Raw genomic sequence first — 15749 nt, forward strand, 5'->3', positions numbered from 1 at the left:
CTGCCCCGGCCGACGCAGGGCCGTATCCCCTGCGGCGCTCGCTCCCGCCTGCGGACAGCTCGCCACCACCCAGGCCGAGGCGTGGGGTGGGGAACAGCCTCCTCTCGCCGAGCGTTCGTGACGATGCCCACCCGGACACGGGCTGGATGGCCGGGGGCTCCCGCGATCGGGTGCCGTCGCGATGGGAGCTGGAGAGGAGGGTGGGAACGGACACGGCTGCAGAGGCCGGGAGATGAGAGCGGGGCCGATCGTGGCCTCGCTGGTCCCTCCGGGGCCGCCCCGCTGGAGGGCGGCTCAGGGCTGGGTTCCTCCGCCGGCTACCCCACAGCAACGGCCCGGGGCAGGAGGGCTGCGGCGGACCCCGAAGGCGCCTTCCCAGCAGCGGTGAAGACAAGGCCCTACCGGCACGGCCTGGTGCCGATGCCCCCACGCGCAGAAAGCTGCGGTCTCGGCTTGGGGGACCAGAGGAACGGCGGCTGTTCCGAAGGAGGTGCTCAGGAGCTGCAGGCCTGAGCTCGGAGCACAGCACGTAGCCTGAGCCAGCCGTACGCCGAGGCCCAGCCCGTCACCGACAGCCGTAACGGCACAGGGCAGCCGGGCTCGTCCACCGCAAGGCTCGGGCCACACTACTGCTTTTCTGCAGAGCTATTTCTTATCACGTAAAAGAGCCGAACGCGAGACACTGCTGCAGAGGCAGGGGAAAGGCCACTGCTGGGGAGAAGAGAATGGCAACGAAAGCTCAAGCTCAGGGCAACAGAAGTGAAGGAAATGTTCAGGCTTGACAACAGCATCTTGTTTTCTTGCCTCCCACTGCTATCTCAGGCAGCCGTAACTGGTGACCAGCTTAGTTTGGTCTTTTAAGGGGGATTTACTGGCCTGAGCATCCCTCCAGCTCCTGCTACATTTCATTCCTTCTTCTCCCTACAAAATTTCAGCAGCAAAAGCTTGATTCATTTTTCTCTGCACTTGTTGGCAAATATCATACGCAAACCCTCTGCTGCTTACCAGTATTCTGACTTTTTAAAATACATCCAGCTTATTAGAAACAAATATGGTCGCAAAGCAATTACTCCTCAGCAGCCGGTGCAAAGTAAAAAGCCACAATGCGCTGCGACCAGGAGGGCCCCTCTTGGTTTAGGGAGCCTGCAAAACGGCGAAATAACGCCGCCTCCTAATCCCTTCAGAACGCGTACCGTTTGTCCAGGGAAATGAAAGAAGCCTTGCAGCAAAGTGCGGATGGCAGACCCCCTCCCCCAGTTTTCCCTGAGCACCGAATGAGCTCACGCAGAGCCTGTGCGCACCAGCTGGTGCTTTTACGTCTTTATTCTCTGGGAGAGAAGCTGGTGGAGCTTACGCAAATTCTCCCTACTTGGAGAATTGGTTTTTATGCTTCAGGGCTTCGATGGCTGATGAATTCCTGGAGCAGAGTCTGCACTTCTCCTCGCCGACTCATCTTGGTTGCCTTGCCCTGAAAGCGGCCGCGCTTCCCAGCTCCTTTGCCTCCCAGCAGCTCTGCCACCCTGCAGTGACAACAGCGCAGGCTGAAGGCCACTCACCCGCAGAGAGGAGAGTGGCCCGGTCCATCCTGCTCCGGAGCGCAAACCGGCATCCATGCCCTCATTATACTGCTCAGCTGCTCGGTCCACAGCGTTAGAATTCTTACTGATTTTGGAGAAACCATAGAAGATGTTACCTGGGACCTAAATTCTCAACTGCTTCCACAGGTCCAGCTAGAAGAAAGAGTCCTGCTTCTTTTTCATCTCCCACAGTCAGGAACAGCAGGGTTTCCTGGGGACAGAGAGATGGATCTGGCGCCAGAATAACCAGTGCCCTCCTTGCCCGGGAAGAGGACAGAGACACTGGCCACAGGACCCATCCAAGCGTGCAAACAGTTCCGAAGTTTGTGGGCGTTACTGAGACAGAGACTCCATTTAAAGAAAGTAAAAGGGACGGGAGCTTTGGGACCTTTTACGCTCAATCATAGGGTGTGGGGGACAGAACGGGTACTGGGGTATCCTAAGTGAAAAGGATATGGTGGGCAGTTGGATTAGATGATCGCTGTAAGTCCCTTCCAACTGAAATAGTCTGTCCTGCCCTGCCCTGTCCTGTCCTGCCCTGCCCTGTCCCATCCCGCCCTGCCCTGCCCTGCCCTGTCCCAAGCCAGCCAGCGAGGGCCTGCACAGCTCTCTGGGGGACAGGCTCTTCTACAGGGCTCTGAGTTTTCACTGTGGTATTTCTTGGCTGTCGGGGACTCCCTGCAGACCGAGGCTGCTGGGGACAGCAACCTCACGTAACTTCGGAAAGGAAACAGACCCGCAGGCACAAGCTGCGAGCATGAACAGCAGCCTGGCCCTGCCTGTGCTGCGGCTGGAACACAAAGCCAGTGCTGTCGGGTTAGTCTTCAGCAGTGACTCACCTCTGTCCCAATCTCGTTAGCGATGATATTCATAAATTCAGAGTCACCCTCTTTCCTGTATGGATGGGTAAAAAAAACACTTCAGAAAGGAGCAAAAATCCCCTCTAGAGTCCAAAATCTCAACCAGAAACCAAAGGCCTGATCAGGCCTGGGGGTCTGGCCTCTTGCTGTTAGGATGGAGATTAGTTTTTTTCTATGTATCTAAATCCTCATTGTGCATTCCTGTGGCCATATTAGGAATTATTTAAGCGTTTATCTTTAAGAAATAGAGCTTCTCAGTTTTATTTGAAAATATCAAGGGCAGAGAGAAATCAGATAGACACAGTTATGGCTTAGCTATACAACCAGAATTATTCAGCAACTGAGTTACCCACAACCTTCCAGCAGGCTGAGGCAGTTTAATATTCTGTTCACCTTGTTTATATTCTTCCTTGAGAAACAAGCCTGAAGAGGTGTCGGAGAGACGCAACTGCCACAAAACGCCTAAGATAGCATTTTGCCCTTTTCCCTGAACTCCCCCATACCTGTGTAACACAAACAGCTGACTTGGAACAGGTTTGCTCTTGAAGTCCCGGGCTATCAAAACAGCCATGTCTCTAAGCAGGTTCAAGTTATTCTGAAAGAAAAGCAAATGAACAGTGCTGCAGATGGAGAAGCCAGCGTGAACACCGAGTTGTGTTCCCGGAGATGGGAGCAGTCTTCGTAGACATCCACAAAACCCGATGCCTACGATTCAGTTCCCAGTTATCGCGACAAAAGCTCAGGTCTACGGGAAGCAGCCACCATCTGCTTTTCTCAGCCACCCTCCTACCTTCTGAAGCAGTTTCACAGAACTCTGCAGTCTCTTCACAGCCTCTACGTGCTCACCTGGCCCATTTCTGAAAGAACAAGGAGAATTTGGATCGCCACTCTGAAGGACATAGAAAGGATTTCTTAAAGGAGCAAAAGCAGATACCATCACAGAGGGCTCCGCGCAGAGGTACCCCGAGGCTTACGGGGTATTTGTCAGAAGGAACAGTAAAGGTGAAATAATCAAAGTGGAAAGGGTATTACTTGAGCAGCGAGGTTAGAGCCTTCTCAGTACTGTGACTTTGTTCGATTGACTTCAGCACTCTGTTTCCTGCCAGGAAAACCAAGTTGGTTTTGTTCTTTTTCCCTTTTTCTGTGCCAAGGAGTTTAATAACCTTAAAAAGAAAATCACCCCGGTCAGAACAGAACAGTACTTTGCTTATACTCGCGCAGGTGGTCGGTTCCTACCAGACTATGCCTTGTTGTGGGTATTGGCTCTCCGCCAGTGAAAATAAATGATCAAAGTCAGCCGTAAGGTCAACATACAAAAAAAAAAAGGATGGCAATACAGTGGAATTAACACAATTTGCTAGTCACGGGCTGCACTCTGCAGCGCATCTGGATGTCTCTGCTGGGATACGGACCCAACAAATGACTGAAAAGACAGAAATGCTTAAAGGCAGCTCTAGAATTTTATCTCCACCTCCCTGCGCAGAGGTTTTCTCATTCATGACAAACGCTCAAAAATATCGGAGCTTTAAGCAGAGGAAACAAACGGCTAGCAGCCCAGCAACGCACCGCCAAACCGGCCATACACCACGCGCCCCCGCAGAGGCACCCCAGTTCAGAAAATACCGCTGCTGCAGACAAGGGCCGAGCGCCGTTACAGAGGCAGGAGCCGGACCGACCGGACAGGCTGCTGGCCTGCGTGCGGCCCTGCCCGGGCTCAGCCAGCACGGGGCTTCCGCCGCCCCCTTTACCATCGGGACAGCTGCCAGCAGACCCTGGCTCTCAGGGACCTCTGTGCCAGGTCTGAACGCGCGGAGCGAGGCTCCCGAAGGCAGCTCAGCTGCCGCCCCCACCTGCAGGTCACTCAGGTTGGAGACGTGTGTCCCACAGCACATGTTGGAGTCTATGCCTTCGATGTCAACGACTCGCACTGGCCCCGCGTGGTCATCTGGCAAACCACGGCTCCTCACCTAGCAAGAGAGGGACAACGGCAAACGAGGCGACATCCACGCCGCAGTTATTTTGGTCCCACGGATATCATCGGTTCTCTCCCCACCACTCACAGTTTCGATTTCGGGGTCATCTGCGGCCAGTTCCCTCACCACCACGGGCACCCTCTCCCGGATTTTCTCATTCACACTCCTCTCCAGGGCCTCCGTTTGCTCTGCTGTCAGGGAGGGGGTGTCCAGCTCAATGACGCTTCGCTGACGGCCCAGCTCCCTGCACCGATGAAGAACATCTGCTGCTGTAGCAAAGACCAGCTGGAAGGTCCCTCTGCGCAGCACCAAGCGTCACCCCACTGCTGGGAACGCGGTGACTGAAAGGAAACACGCTCCCCTCCCCTCCCTGCCTTTACAGAGCACCAGACCCACACCGAACACTTGGAGGGGGAGAAGGGAGAGCAAATGCTTTGCACAGCTTCTCTGCAGTTCGGTCACCTCTCCCAGGCCCTCTGAGCTCGAGTGAAACGTTCAAGGGCAAACTGCTTTTGATTTATTGATGTTCAACTCCCTGCGGCCCAGCACAGTGGCATGCGCCAAACAAAGTAAGACTGGGGACAAAAGGAGCCTTTTCCCCGCTCACCATGAAGTTGTCTTGAATCCAAACATCTGCTCTGCGATGGCAGTGATGAGATGCTGTCCTGGAAGAGACGCGCGAGCAACAGCTTTAAGTGCACCGGACACAGGAAAAGAGATTTCCAGCCAGGCTGTATGTTTTTCTGCTGCCGTTCCCCATGACGTCTGCAAACGCCCGGGCACGCGCTCGGCGCTGGGGGGCTTAGGCTACGGCTTAGGGGCAGCAGGAGAGCCGGCTGTCGCCTCGTGGGCCCTGGGGCCCTGAGAGCAGCCCGGCGCACGCTGCAGGCTTTGAAGCAGGTTGAGCTTTTCCTTCCACAGCTGCTGGCAGCGGGTTTGCCAACGAGCCAGGGAGAGCCCGCAGCGGAGGCGCCCGCCGTCCCGAGCGGCCCCGGGGACGGACTGGGGACAACGGCGGGCACAGAGCTGTGGGGCTTCCCCCTCGCCTGAGCGGGGTGGGGACAGGCTGGGCGCTGGGCCCGGGGGAAGGCAGACGGGGCCGCCCCTGCGGCGCGGCGTTACCGGCGTTACCGGCGTCACCGGCGCCGCTCGGCCGGGCCGGGGCGCGGACCTGAGTGCTGCTGCATGTGGTCGAAGCGGCGCTCCCAGTCCAGCGACAGCAGCACCTCGGTGCCCGGCTCCAGCGACGCCTGCACGAAGTGGACGGCCTCGGGGCCCCGCCGGGTGACGCGCAGCACCGGGACATCGCCGATGAGGCCGCGGTCGTCCGGCTGCGGAGACGGGGCGTCAGTGCCGCCGGCCCCGGCCCCGGCCCCCGCCCCGGCCCGGCCCGGCCCGGCCCGTACCTGCCCGCCGCCCTCGGGGAAGAGGATGGTGTCCTCCAGCACCACCTGGAACCCGCGCACCGGCTCCCCGCCGCCCTCGGGCCGCAGCTCCGCCGCCCGGCACGACACCACCCTGGTGGCGAACTGCGACAGAGGCGGCGGCGCCGTGAGGAAGGGCCCGCGCCGCCCGCGCCCCGCCCGCCTCTCCCGCCGCTACCTGCCGGGCCCAGCTGTCCCGCTGGCACTGGAACACCATGGCCGCGGCGGCGGCCGGGACACGGGGACGAGCGGCAGCGGCGACGGCGCAGGGACACGGGGCTGGCGGCGACGGCGGCCGCGGAGGGACACGGGAACGGGCGGCGGCGACGGCGGCCGCGGAGGGACACGGGGCTGGCGGCGACGGCGGCCGCGGAGGGACACGGGAACGGGCGGCGGCGACGGCGGCCGCGGAGGGACACGGGGCTGGCGGCGACGGCGGCCGCGGAGGGACACGGGGCGGGCGGTCGCGGCCGCCGGTAGGCGGGGCGGGTGGCGGCGGCCCGAGCGGACAGCAGACGGCGGCGGCGGCAGCTCACGTTTATTGCCCCGTGCCCCCTGCGGGTAACGGGCACGGGGAGACCGGAGGGCTCCTGGGTCGGGGCCCGCCACGCTCCGCGGGGAACCGGCCGGGGCGGCTCCGCTTCCTCGGGGAGCCGCGCCCGCGCTGCCGGCCGGAGCGTGCCGCCGGCGCCCCGGGAGGCCTCCTGCGGCCGCGGCGTCCCCGGCGTCCCGGGCTTCAGAGGTCGTCCTGCGGGAGGGAGGAGCGAGGCGGCAGGGAAGGGGGCAGCCCCCGGGGCACCGGCCCGGCGGCGGGCCGGGGGCTCTGCTCTGCCCGGCGGGGGCGGCCGCTCGGGGCCCGCACTTACGTCCAGGTCGTCCATGGCCGGGGGGGGGCCCTTGTCCGTCACCTTCTCCAGGAGCTGGGCGGGAAAGGCGCCGCGGTGGGAGCTGCGAGCGCCCGGCTCCCCCGCCCCCGGCGCCCACCCCGCGCCTGCCGCGGCACCCCGAGGCCGCGGCCCGGCTCACCTCCGCGTACTGCTCCACCATGGCCCTCTCCACCTCCTCGTCCCCTTCCCAGTCTCGCCAGTTGTCAAAGTCCACGGAGAGCCAGGCCGGCTGCGGGCAGAGCGAGCGTCCCCTGAGGGAGGGAGCAGCGCGGAGGGGCCCCGCAGCCCCGGGAGGGCTCTGTGGGGACCGGGCGGGCTGGGGAAGGGCAGGAGGGGGCTGTGTCCCTTTGCCGGTGGGCGCTGGTCCTGACCCTGCCGGCATCGAGGGACGGGGGTGCCGCAGCCTTCCCGCAGGGCAGAGGTCCCTGGACCGGAGGCAACCGTGAGGTTGGGCCTTTGGGGAGCTCTGTGTCGGGGTGCCCGTGTGGGGCCCTCGGTGTCTGTCCCGGGGGCAGGTTGGTCCCCAGGAGCCGCTGTGCGGGGCCAGCGCACGCCCTGAGGCTGGTCCTGGCTGCCAGGTGCCACACGCACCTTGATGTTCTCCTTGGTGATGCGGGGCCAGGCCACTTTCTCCTTCCACTTCCTCATAAAGCAGGTGATGGAGCGGTCGGAGCGCTTCTCCCGTGAGTCCTGCCAAGAGATCAGGGGTGCCTCACCTCAGACTCTGGCGGACCCCTCTCTGTAATCCACTGTGGACACGCACAGGGTTAAAGCTCAGCCACGTGCAGGCTGTGGGACACAGAACCACGGAGACGAGTTGTTTCTGGCCCCGCACAGCACTGCGAGTGCCAGGCCCAGGGTCAGGGCTCCCAGGCTCGTGCTCACCCCGCTCACGCTCCTGGGAAACAGGCAGGATTCAGTGCTCAAGACTGCACAGGCTGGGTTTAACTCTGAGCCTGCTGCAGGCTGTTGGAGAACAGTTTGCTGGGGGGAAGCCTCACCTTGGAGTTGACCCTGGCGTACAGGTTGATCTCGTTGTAGAACTCCACGCCGTCTGCGTTTTTGCAACTGCCAAAACAGTGTAACAGCCTGGCTTAGGAGAGGGCCGAGGCCACGCGTGCCCTGCTCTGACGGGCTCCCCCCGTCCCCGAAGCGCCCCGGGGCAGCGGCAGCTCACCTGAACACCAGCCGCTGCTCCTCAATGACGACCTTAACGTCCCTGCTGTCCTCGACGCAGAACTCCAGGTAGACGTACCGCGGGCGGTCGTACCACAGCGTCTTCGCGGGTTGCCTCGGGAAAGAGCAGAGCCGCGGGCATTCCCCTGATGCCGCCGGGGGCTCGGCAGGGACGGCGCCGGGCGCGGGCGGTGCCCCAGGCCTGCACCGGGCCGAGCCGCTCCCCTCCCGGGGCCCCGGGGCCCGGCCTGCCCGCTCCCCCCTGCCCTTCCCGGCGCCGCTGCCCCGGGCTGGGGGGCCCTGCCCGCTGGTGCCTCAGGCTCCGGGCGAGTGCCCGAGACCCCGACCGGGCACTGCCCCGGGGCCCGGGCGCTGCCTGCCCCGTCCCGTCCCGTCCCGTCCCGTCCGGATGCGCTCACCTCGCCATGGCGCTGCCGGCCCCGCCCCGCGCTATTTCGGGCCGGGGGCGCGGCTGTCGGCGGGGGCCGGGAGCGGGGGTCGGCCGGGCCGGGCAGGTCACGTCGGGTCGGGTCGGGCCGGGCCGGGCGCGGTGTGGCCACCTCGCGGCCCGGTCGCCAGCCCAGCCCCGCGCCGGGCCCCCGGACCCCCCCGCGGCACCCCGGGACCCCCGGCCCCGCCGCCGCCGGGCCGCCTGGGGGCGCTGTGGCGCCGCGCAGGCCGCGCCCCGCCGCCGCCAGGCCCCGCCCCGCTCCAGGCCCCGCCCCGCGCCGCGGCGGCAAGATGGCGGCGGTGCGGCGGTGCCGGTAGCGGCAGCGGCGGCCATGGAGGCGGAGGGCGGCCCGCTGGGCCCCGGGGAGCGCTGGGCGCCGGTGGGCGCCGTGTCGGCGGCAACGACGGTGGAGGAGGAGGAGGACGAGGAGGAGGCGGCGGGCGGGTCGCCGCAGTCGGTGCCGCGGCTGCGGGCCGAGCGGCGGCGGCTGCACGGGGCGCTGCTGGCGCTGGCCTCGCACTTCGCCCAGGTGCAGTTCCGGCTGCGGCAGGTGGCGCGGGCCGGGCCGGCCGAGCAGCAGCGCCTGCTCCGCGACCTGGAGGACTTCGCCTTCCGCGGCTGCCCCGCGCCGCTGGCCCCGGGCCTCGGCGGCGCCCCGGTGAGTGCCGCCGCCGCCGGGACCCGCTGCCGGGGCGGGGGGCGCCGGCCGCGTCCAGAGCCGCGGCCTTCGCTGGGGCGAGGGAAGGCCGTCTGCTGCGGGAGGACGGCGCGGTTTCCCTGCCCCGGGGTCGGTTCCCGCTTTCGCCCGTTAGCAGCGGCTGCGGCCCGTTGGCCGCTGGGCCGCGCGGAGGGGAGCCCCGTGGCCGAGGCGAGCACCCGTGCTGCCTGGGTCCCGGCCTTGCGAGACGGGGTTGGCCTGCAGCAGGCCCGGGGAGGCTCGTCCTTCGTCAGTGAGGTGATGTGGCTGCGGCCTCCCCTCGATGCACAGGCACATCTTTTTCTCAGCCTGGCATGCAGCGTTCACTGGCCAAGCGGACGAGCTGAAGGAAACGCTCTTCGTGCCGCGATCCCGTTCTTTGGGGCTTGACTGTGGCAGTAAATCTTGCATTTTATTTACTGGTAACTTTTTCTTAGAGTGAGCGAGAGAAGCAGGAGCAAACTGAGGTCCAGAAGGAGAAGCAGAGAGAGCTGATCCTGCAGCTCAAGACACAGCTGGATGACCTGGAGACCTTTGCTTACCAGGAGGGCAGCTACGATTCTCTGCCACAGTCTGTGGTTATGGAAAGACAACGGGTAAGGCTCGCAGAGTCCCTCTGCCTGTATTTCTTCTTAGCATTTGTGAGCCTCTTATAGACTGTAGGAGTCGGTCAGGCCTTATTTCTCGCCAGCAGCTGTAATAGTGTCAGTAGTTTGCCTGCGTGTGTAAACCTGTCCCGTGTCTTCTCTTGCAATTTTCTATGTGCAGAAAAGGCGGCCCATTTCCAAGGTAAATGAATATTTTGGAGCTTGTGGGCAGCAGCGCCACACGGTGCAATCATGCTACTAACTCGTGTTTTGCAGATGATTATAAATGAGTTGATAAAGAAGCTGGACATGGACTTGAGTGAAGATATCGCAACGCTCTCCCCAGAGGAGCTGCGACAGCGCGTGGATGCTGCCATAGCACAGATTGTGAACCCAGCCAGGGTGAAGGAGCAGCTGGTGGAACAACTGAAGACGCAGATAAGGGACCTCGAAATGTTCATCAACTTCATTCAGGGTCAGTGCTGCGGTTTCAGATGAGCAGACTGAATTGCCTTGTAGTTCACTGACAAAGTTATGAGGAGGGAGGTCCCGGCTGTCAGGAGGTGCAGGAAGGGTTTCTGGGTCACAGGGAAGTACAGATCGCTCTGAACTGAGGGTGGGGAGGACGAGAGAGCAACAAAAAAGGTGCAGAGAGGTCTGAGGAATATTGACCTTCATACTTGGGATAGGCAGCTTGGATTCACAAGTGTGAAATAATAGTGTGAAATTCTTGTTCTAGATGAAGTTGGAAGCTCTGGGAAGGCGGAAGATGGGCACTGTGAATGTGCAGGCAGAAAAGATGGCGGTGGCTCCTGCAAACCAAATACACGGCCTTCTGGAAACAGAGGTGGGCACTGCTTGGCTCGGGGCTTCCGGCACTGCTCCTGCCGGCACTCGTCTGAGGTTCGGCAAGCACGAACCAGCCACGCTAGGCTGCTTTGCTTTTTTCCCGGCAGTTGATTTCTGTTCTTTCCTCCTCCCGCTGACAGAAGGCCTGTGTCCGGTTCCTTTACCCTTCTTCCACGGGATCATTTGAGTAGTGACGGAACCTGAAGGTGTGGCCCAGAGGGTGGGATTGGCCCTCAGCTGAGATCAGGAATAGGAGGGACTTCTGGTAGCGCAAAATGGGGACGGACCGAGCAGCCTCGTCGTGGACGCGCGGTTGGGCTGCGCTGCGGTTCACGCTCTTTGCGTTCTTAGCTCTGTGAGCTGATACAGTGAGCTGGATGGACCCAGCGTTCCTTATAATTTGAGACTTGTCTACTTATCACGGGAATTTCTCGGAGCTAGAATAGCATGCTAGAGGAAACACTACAATATCTTTACGTTCTGTCATCTGAGGCATCTGCTGCTAGTGAGAGAGAGCATACTGGCCCGGATGGACTTTGGGCCTTACCCAGTGTGGCTCCCCTTGCAAACTGAATTTAATAATGGCATCAGGAGTAGGCAGTGTACGTTCGCCTGCTGAGACAAGACGCTTCTTGAAAGCAGGCAGCGATCTCCTTCAGCAAAGGTTTTGATATCTCCTAATTACCCGTGCGATATTGTCATGTCTAAAGAATGATCGTTCCTCACTGTGTATGTGCCCCCTAGCAAAGCTGTTGCAGGATTTCTTCTCTGTAAGATGACCTGATTGGCGAGAACAGGCCATGCAAACGTTTGCTTTTCTGGTTGGCTTCAGTGCTTTGCAACTAGAAAAAGTAGCGGCAGTCCTAGGGACAAAAGCTCCCGAGGAGGAGGAGAAGCCGGGGCAGAGGAGGAGCAGACGTTTGTGCTCCCTTTGTGTGCGTGAAAGAGCAGAGCTGTTGATTCCTTAACGAGAATTTTTTTTTTTTTTTTTGTCTTTCCTAACCTGATCAGTGAACCCGGAAGATGCCAGGAAGATGCGAGAAACGGGGCTGCACCTGATGCGTCGCATGCTTGCTGTGCTACAAATATTTGCTCTCAGTCAGTTTGGTTGTGCTACCGGTCAGATTCCTCGCACCCTCTGGCAGAAGGACCAAGCCAGCAAGGACTATTCCCCCTTAATTAAGAAACTGGAGTTGTCAGTGGAGCGGGTGAGGCAGCTGGCTCTGAAACACCAGCAGGAAGACCACGTTATCAGTTCCTCCGATCTGCAGGACGTTCCCCTCGGAGGCAGAGATGAGCTGACTCTGGCTGTGCGGAAGGAGTTGACCATCGCTTTGCGAGACCTGATGGCTCACGGGCTCTACGCCTCCTCTCAAGGAATGAGCCTGGTGTTGGCACCCATCGCGTGCTTGATCCCTGCCTTCACCTCCGCCCCGCAGACCATGCACCCCTGGGAGCTCTTTGTCAAGTATTACAACACTAAGAACGGACAAGCCTTCGTGGAGTCCCCGGCTCGCAAGCTCTCCCAGTCCTTTGCCTTGCCTGTGACAGGAGGAGTGGCCGTTACCCCCAAGCAGAGCCTGCTGACGGCGATTCACACCGTGCTCACCGAGCACGACCCCTTCAAGCGCAGCGCGGACTCTGAGCTGAAAGCCCTGGTGTGTATGGCGCTCAACGAGCAGCGCCTCGTCTCCTGGGTGAATCTGATCTGCAAGTCTGGAGCTCTGGTGCAATCCCACTACCAGCCGTGGAGCTACATGGCAAACACAGGCTTCGAGGGCGCGCTCAACGTTCTCAGTCGCCTGAGCAACTTGAAATTCAACCTCCCGGTTGACCTGGCTGTCCGGCAGCTGAAAAACATCAAAGATGCTTTTTGATGTGTTTTTATTGTAGATCATCCATTTTCCACAAGTAGGCAGCTGTCGGGCTCCAGAAGCCTGGCTTTTTTAAGACCAAGTTTAGCTCTTTGAAATTGGTATTTGCTTTTAGGGAAATCGTATGGTGTCTTGATGCTGGAAATCTGTGTCTTACAACTGCAAAGCTGCTGGAGGTTGCGCGCTGTACGGCACCTCGCCCTCCCCTTTTTGTGCAGCTCTGAAGAGCAAAACGGCTTCGCTGGTGAGCGGATGCCGGCGAGCGTTCGGTGTGCGAGGCTGCCCGCCCCGGGCGCGGTGCGGAGCCTGCGGGCGGGGGAGAGCCCCCAACGCCGTGCAGCTTGGCCCCTGCGCTGCCTCCGCGCGGTTATTTCTCAAAGTTTGTGGTTTAAAGGACGCCTCTCGCGGGAGGAGCCGGGCGGGCTCCCCGGTGGCTGGCTGCCGGGGGCTCCCCGGTGGCGGGTGACTTGCCCTCCCCGGCGCGGGGGTGTGGAACGGGGCAGAGCCGTGGGCGCTGTGCTCCTCCGGCCTCGGCCCTCCGCAGCGGCCGCCATGTCCTTCGGGCTGCGGGGCCGGCACCGGCGGCTCCGCTCTGAAGCCCTCGGCCCGGTGTTCCCGGGGGATGCATTAAATCGCTTCAGCCAGTGCCTGCAGGGGGAGAACCCCCCCGGTGTCGTGATTTGTGTTCGGTGCCGGCCCTTGCGCCGCGGCTGTGCCCGCTCTGCCCCGTTCGTAACGGGGGTTCAGACGGCCCGCGCTTCCCGCTGGGCCGGGGCCGGGCTCCGTGCCCCGGGGCCGCTCCCTGCGCCCGGGCGGGCCCCGCCGCGCCGCCGGGGGGGCCGCGCAGGCGCTGTGTCCCTCGGGGGAGCGGGGGGGGGGAGCACCGGGGACCGGGGACCGGGACCGGGGACCGGCACCGGCGCCCGTTGCCCGGCAACCGCACGGTGGCGCGACGCATGCGCGGGCGGCTGCCGGTGGCCGGAGCGGAAGTGACGCACGGGTAACGCGGGGTGAAAGGTCGGGGGCGTGGCGGCCGCTTTCTCTTCCGGTCTGGGCGCCATCGCGGCGGGAGCCTCGGTAAGTGCGGGGCCGGCCGCCGCATCCGCCGCCATCCGCCGCCATCCGCGGGGCCGGGGGCGGCGGGGGCCCGGCTGCGAGTGCCCCGTGCTGTCTCCGCAGGGATGGGGAAGTTCATGAAGCCGGGGAAGGTGGTGCTGGTGCTGGCCGGCCGCTACTCGGGGCGCAAGGCCGTCATCGTGAAGGTGAGCGCGGGGCCGGCCCGCGGGCGGCCCCGGGCCCCTCTCCCGGGGGGTTCCGCGGGGCGGGCGGGGGCCCGGGGCGCTGCCGCCGCCCGTTCCTGGAGGCGCCCGGACGAGCGGGGCCGCCGCCGGCTGCCGGGGCCGGCGCTCCGCGGTGCCATCGCCGGCGGCGCTCCCTCTGTTGCAGAACATCGACGACGGCACCTCGGACCGGCCGTACAGCCACGCCTTGGTGGCTGGCATCGACCGCTACCCGCGGAAGGTGACCGCCGCCATGGGCAAGAAGAAGATCGCGAAGAGGTCCAAGATCAAGTCCTTCGTGAAGGTTTACAACTACAACCACCTGATGCCCACCCGGTGAGCGCGGCACCGGGGGGCGGGGCGGGCCCGGAGAAGGCTCGGCTGCCTTGTGGTTCCCGTGCGTTCTCCGGTGGACGCTGGCAGTCGCCGGGGGCCGTAATTACGGGGCTGAGCGACGGCGGGGCGTGCGCTGCAAAACCAGGGACGTGGGGGCGAGGCTGAGGGGAAATGCTGGGGAGCCGCGGAAGCAGGGCGGCGGCTGCGCCAGGCACGCTGGCTTTCCCCGCGGTGCCGGGGCGTCAGCGGGTGGGCCCCTGCGGGCTGGGGGCGCTGGCGGAGCTGCGGGGGCCCTGCGACGTTTCCTCCCCCCCGTGGCACTGACGCAGGCTGCCAGACGCAGCGCGCTGGGTAGAGCTGCGTGCCTCTCGTGATGCGCGTAGCCGTTCCCTTTGTGGCCTGAATTAAACGTCTTCGGGTGCTGTAGTGCTTTGGTGATTTCCAGAACCGAGAGGGCTCTAAGAGCTGTAACCCCGTAGCCTGCCAGGAGTACGTGCGTTTGACCGGCCCGGGCTGCCCGCTGTGTTTTCCCCCTCGTGCCAGGGGCCGCGGCTGTGTCGAACCCTGCTGCTCTCTTGCCCAGGTATTCTGTCGACATTCCGCTGGACAAAACAGTGGTCAATAAGGACGTGTTCAGGGACCCCGCTCTAAAACGCAAAGCGAGACGTGAAGCCAAGGTGAAATTTGAGGAAAGGTGAGTCGGAAGCTCGTCTCTTCAGTGGCATCAGCACCTGGCCCTGTGGCGAGGGCTCGGTGCGGCTGTGCCGCAGCCTGGGTGAGGCCCGCGTCGGACACTTCAATGGCCGTAGGCTTGGGCTGACGTTCGTGGTGACGCTGCAGCCTTGTGCCGGTGCGAGCCGGGCCTTGCCGGTGCCAGAGGACGATCTCCTGGCGTCTCCCTGCCAGTTCATCCGCTGTCTGTGACGGGGCTTGGTGGGACAGGGCCGCGCGGGCGCTTTGCCCGGGAGCCTTGGGGTTGGCGGTCCTTCTTTTCCGTTTTCTGCTCAGAACCTCCTTCGGCAGGAGGAGCCGCGCGGCCTCAGCAGGACGCAGGGCGGCAGCGGGCAGCCCGCGGCCTTTGGCTCTGCGTCGCGCTCTGCCCTGAGCGTGGGCCGCCCTCCGCACGAGGCGTCTGGTGGGACGGCCGCGCTGCTCATCCCTTGGGGTGCAAACCGCCGGAGCGCGGGTGTCCGTCACGCGGTGGCTTCCCGAGGAGACCTGGAAGCCGGCGCTCGCTCCCCTTGGCTGCTTACAGCGGGTCTGGGTGCAGCCGGGCTGCAGAGAGCGGGGGGTCGCCTCTGGGCCAGGCGGGGGCCGGTCCTGCCCGCGGGGGGTGCGGACAGCGCGGGCGCGGGCGCGGGTGCTGTGCTGCAGCCTGCTGCTTCGCGGCCTCCTCCAACCTTTCCGCTCCTCTTTCAGGTACAAGACAGGCAAGAATAAGTGGTTCTTCCAGAAGCTGCGGTTCTGAAGGTGTAAGGAGGTTGCATTAATAAATGTTTATTAAAAACCGTTTCATTTTGTGGTATTTAAAAAAAAAAAAAAAAAAAGCGTTGGGAGGCCTTTCTCGCCGGCGGGACGGTGTTGCTTTGTGTGTCTGCGGCTGGGAAGCGCCCTGCAGCCCAGGCGGGCGTCAGCGCCTCTGCGGAGCGAGGCGCGGCGTGACCCGCGGTCCTGGGGCAGCTCCCGCGCCGCGGCGGGGCGCGGGTGGCTGCTCCCCCTCCCCACGGGAGATTTATGTCGTTCCTGCTGGGAATCTGGGTCCCAAACCCGCCGTAATC

General features: G+C 63.1%; 4 protein-coding genes across 5 annotated transcripts; 2 read left to right on the forward strand and 2 right to left on the reverse strand.

Moving 5' to 3' along the window:
• Positions 1-1295: 1295 nt before the first annotated feature.
• Positions 1296-6310, reverse strand: LOC309600074 (alanyl-tRNA editing protein Aarsd1-like). Its single transcript, XM_082332135.1, has 12 exons — positions 6013-6310; positions 5817-5939; positions 5582-5741; positions 5018-5075; positions 4498-4654; positions 4288-4404; positions 3470-3600; positions 3228-3294; positions 2941-3032; positions 2417-2471; positions 1694-1788; positions 1296-1520 (listed from the first exon to the last, which is right to left on the reverse strand). The coding sequence occupies exons 1-12, from the start codon at positions 6049-6051 to the stop codon at positions 1385-1387; spliced, it is 1230 nt and encodes a 409-aa protein (XP_082188261.1). The 5' UTR covers positions 6052-6310; the 3' UTR covers positions 1296-1384.
• Positions 6311-6351: 41 nt separating this feature from the next.
• PTGES3L (prostaglandin E synthase 3 like) lies at positions 6352-8530 on the reverse strand. 2 transcript variants are annotated; one of them, XM_082332136.1, is made up of 7 exons: positions 8317-8530; positions 7899-8012; positions 7723-7789; positions 7313-7411; positions 6861-6950; positions 6701-6754; positions 6352-6582 (listed from the first exon to the last, which is right to left on the reverse strand). In XM_082332136.1, exons 1-7 carry the CDS (start codon positions 8322-8324, stop codon positions 6571-6573), a joined length of 444 nt encoding a protein of 147 aa, XP_082188262.1. In that variant the 5' UTR covers positions 8325-8530; the 3' UTR covers positions 6352-6570. The 2 variants fall into 2 exon arrangements, with proteins under 2 accessions (XP_082188262.1, XP_082188263.1); XM_082332137.1 differs by lacking the exons at positions 6352-6582; positions 6701-6754; positions 6861-6950; positions 7313-7411 and adding an exon at positions 7433-7619.
• Positions 8531-8646: 116 nt separating this feature from the next.
• RUNDC1 (RUN domain containing 1) lies at positions 8647-13127 on the forward strand. The gene is made up of 5 exons (XM_082332134.1): positions 8647-9006; positions 9483-9641; positions 9909-10107; positions 10372-10479; positions 11493-13127. Exons 1-5 carry the CDS (start codon positions 8680-8682, stop codon positions 12356-12358), a joined length of 1659 nt encoding a protein of 552 aa, XP_082188260.1. The 5' UTR covers positions 8647-8679; the 3' UTR covers positions 12359-13127.
• Positions 13128-13336: 209 nt separating this feature from the next.
• On the forward strand, positions 13337-15481 carry RPL27 (ribosomal protein L27). The gene is made up of 5 exons (XM_082331581.1): positions 13337-13432; positions 13535-13617; positions 13802-13971; positions 14555-14665; positions 15391-15481. The coding sequence occupies exons 2-5, from the start codon at positions 13537-13539 to the stop codon at positions 15437-15439; spliced, it is 411 nt and encodes a 136-aa protein (XP_082187707.1). The 5' UTR covers positions 13337-13432; positions 13535-13536; the 3' UTR covers positions 15440-15481.
• The last annotated feature ends 268 nt before the right edge of the window (positions 15482-15749 follow it).

The sequence above is a fragment of the Platalea leucorodia genome, assembly GCF_965183815.1.
Source record: "Platalea leucorodia genome assembly, chromosome: 22".
Taxonomy (NCBI): domain Eukaryota; kingdom Metazoa; phylum Chordata; class Aves; order Pelecaniformes; family Threskiornithidae; genus Platalea; species Platalea leucorodia.

What these genes read in the sequence shown, in the direction of transcription:
- PTGES3L (XM_082332136.1), bottom strand. An exon ending in ACGCCAGGGTCAACTCCAAG is followed by an intron (nt 7,412 to 7,722) that starts GTGAGGCTTCCC and finishes ATCTCTTGGCAG; the next exon opens with GACTCACGGGAGAAGCGCTC. An exon ending in TGGTGGAGCAGTACGCGGAG is followed by an intron (nt 6,755 to 6,860) that starts GTGAGCCGGGCC and finishes TTTCCCGCCCAG; the next exon opens with CTCCTGGAGAAGGTGACGGA.
- RPL27 (XM_082331581.1), top strand. Translation starts at nt 13,537, where the DNA reads ATGGGGAAGTTCATGAAGCCGGGGAAGGTGGTGCTGGTGCTGGCCGGC. An exon ending in GCAAGGCCGTCATCGTGAAG is followed by an intron (nt 13,618 to 13,801) that starts GTGAGCGCGGGG and finishes CCTCTGTTGCAG; the next exon opens with AACATCGACGACGGCACCTC. An exon ending in AAGGTGAAATTTGAGGAAAG is followed by an intron (nt 14,666 to 15,390) that starts GTGAGTCGGAAG and finishes CTCCTCTTTCAG; the next exon opens with GTACAAGACAGGCAAGAATA.
- LOC309600074 (XM_082332135.1), bottom strand. Translation starts at nt 6,051, where the DNA reads ATGGTGTTCCAGTGCCAGCGGGACAGCTGGGCCCGGCAG. An exon ending in GCTCTAACCTCGCTGCTCAA is followed by an intron (nt 3,295 to 3,469) that starts GTAATACCCTTT and finishes TTGTTCTTTCAG; the next exon opens with AAATGGGCCAGGTGAGCACG. An exon ending in CTAACGAGATTGGGACAGAG is followed by an intron (nt 1,789 to 2,416) that starts GTGAGTCACTGC and finishes CTCTGTCCCCAG; the next exon opens with GAAACCCTGCTGTTCCTGAC.
- RUNDC1 (XM_082332134.1), top strand. Translation starts at nt 8,680, where the DNA reads ATGGAGGCGGAGGGCGGCCCGCTGGGCCCCGGGGAGCGCTGGGCGCCG. An exon ending in GTTCATCAACTTCATTCAGG is followed by an intron (nt 10,108 to 10,371) that starts GTCAGTGCTGCG and finishes TTCTTGTTCTAG; the next exon opens with ATGAAGTTGGAAGCTCTGGG. An exon ending in ACGGCCTTCTGGAAACAGAG is followed by an intron (nt 10,480 to 11,492) that starts GTGGGCACTGCT and finishes TAACCTGATCAG; the next exon opens with TGAACCCGGAAGATGCCAGG.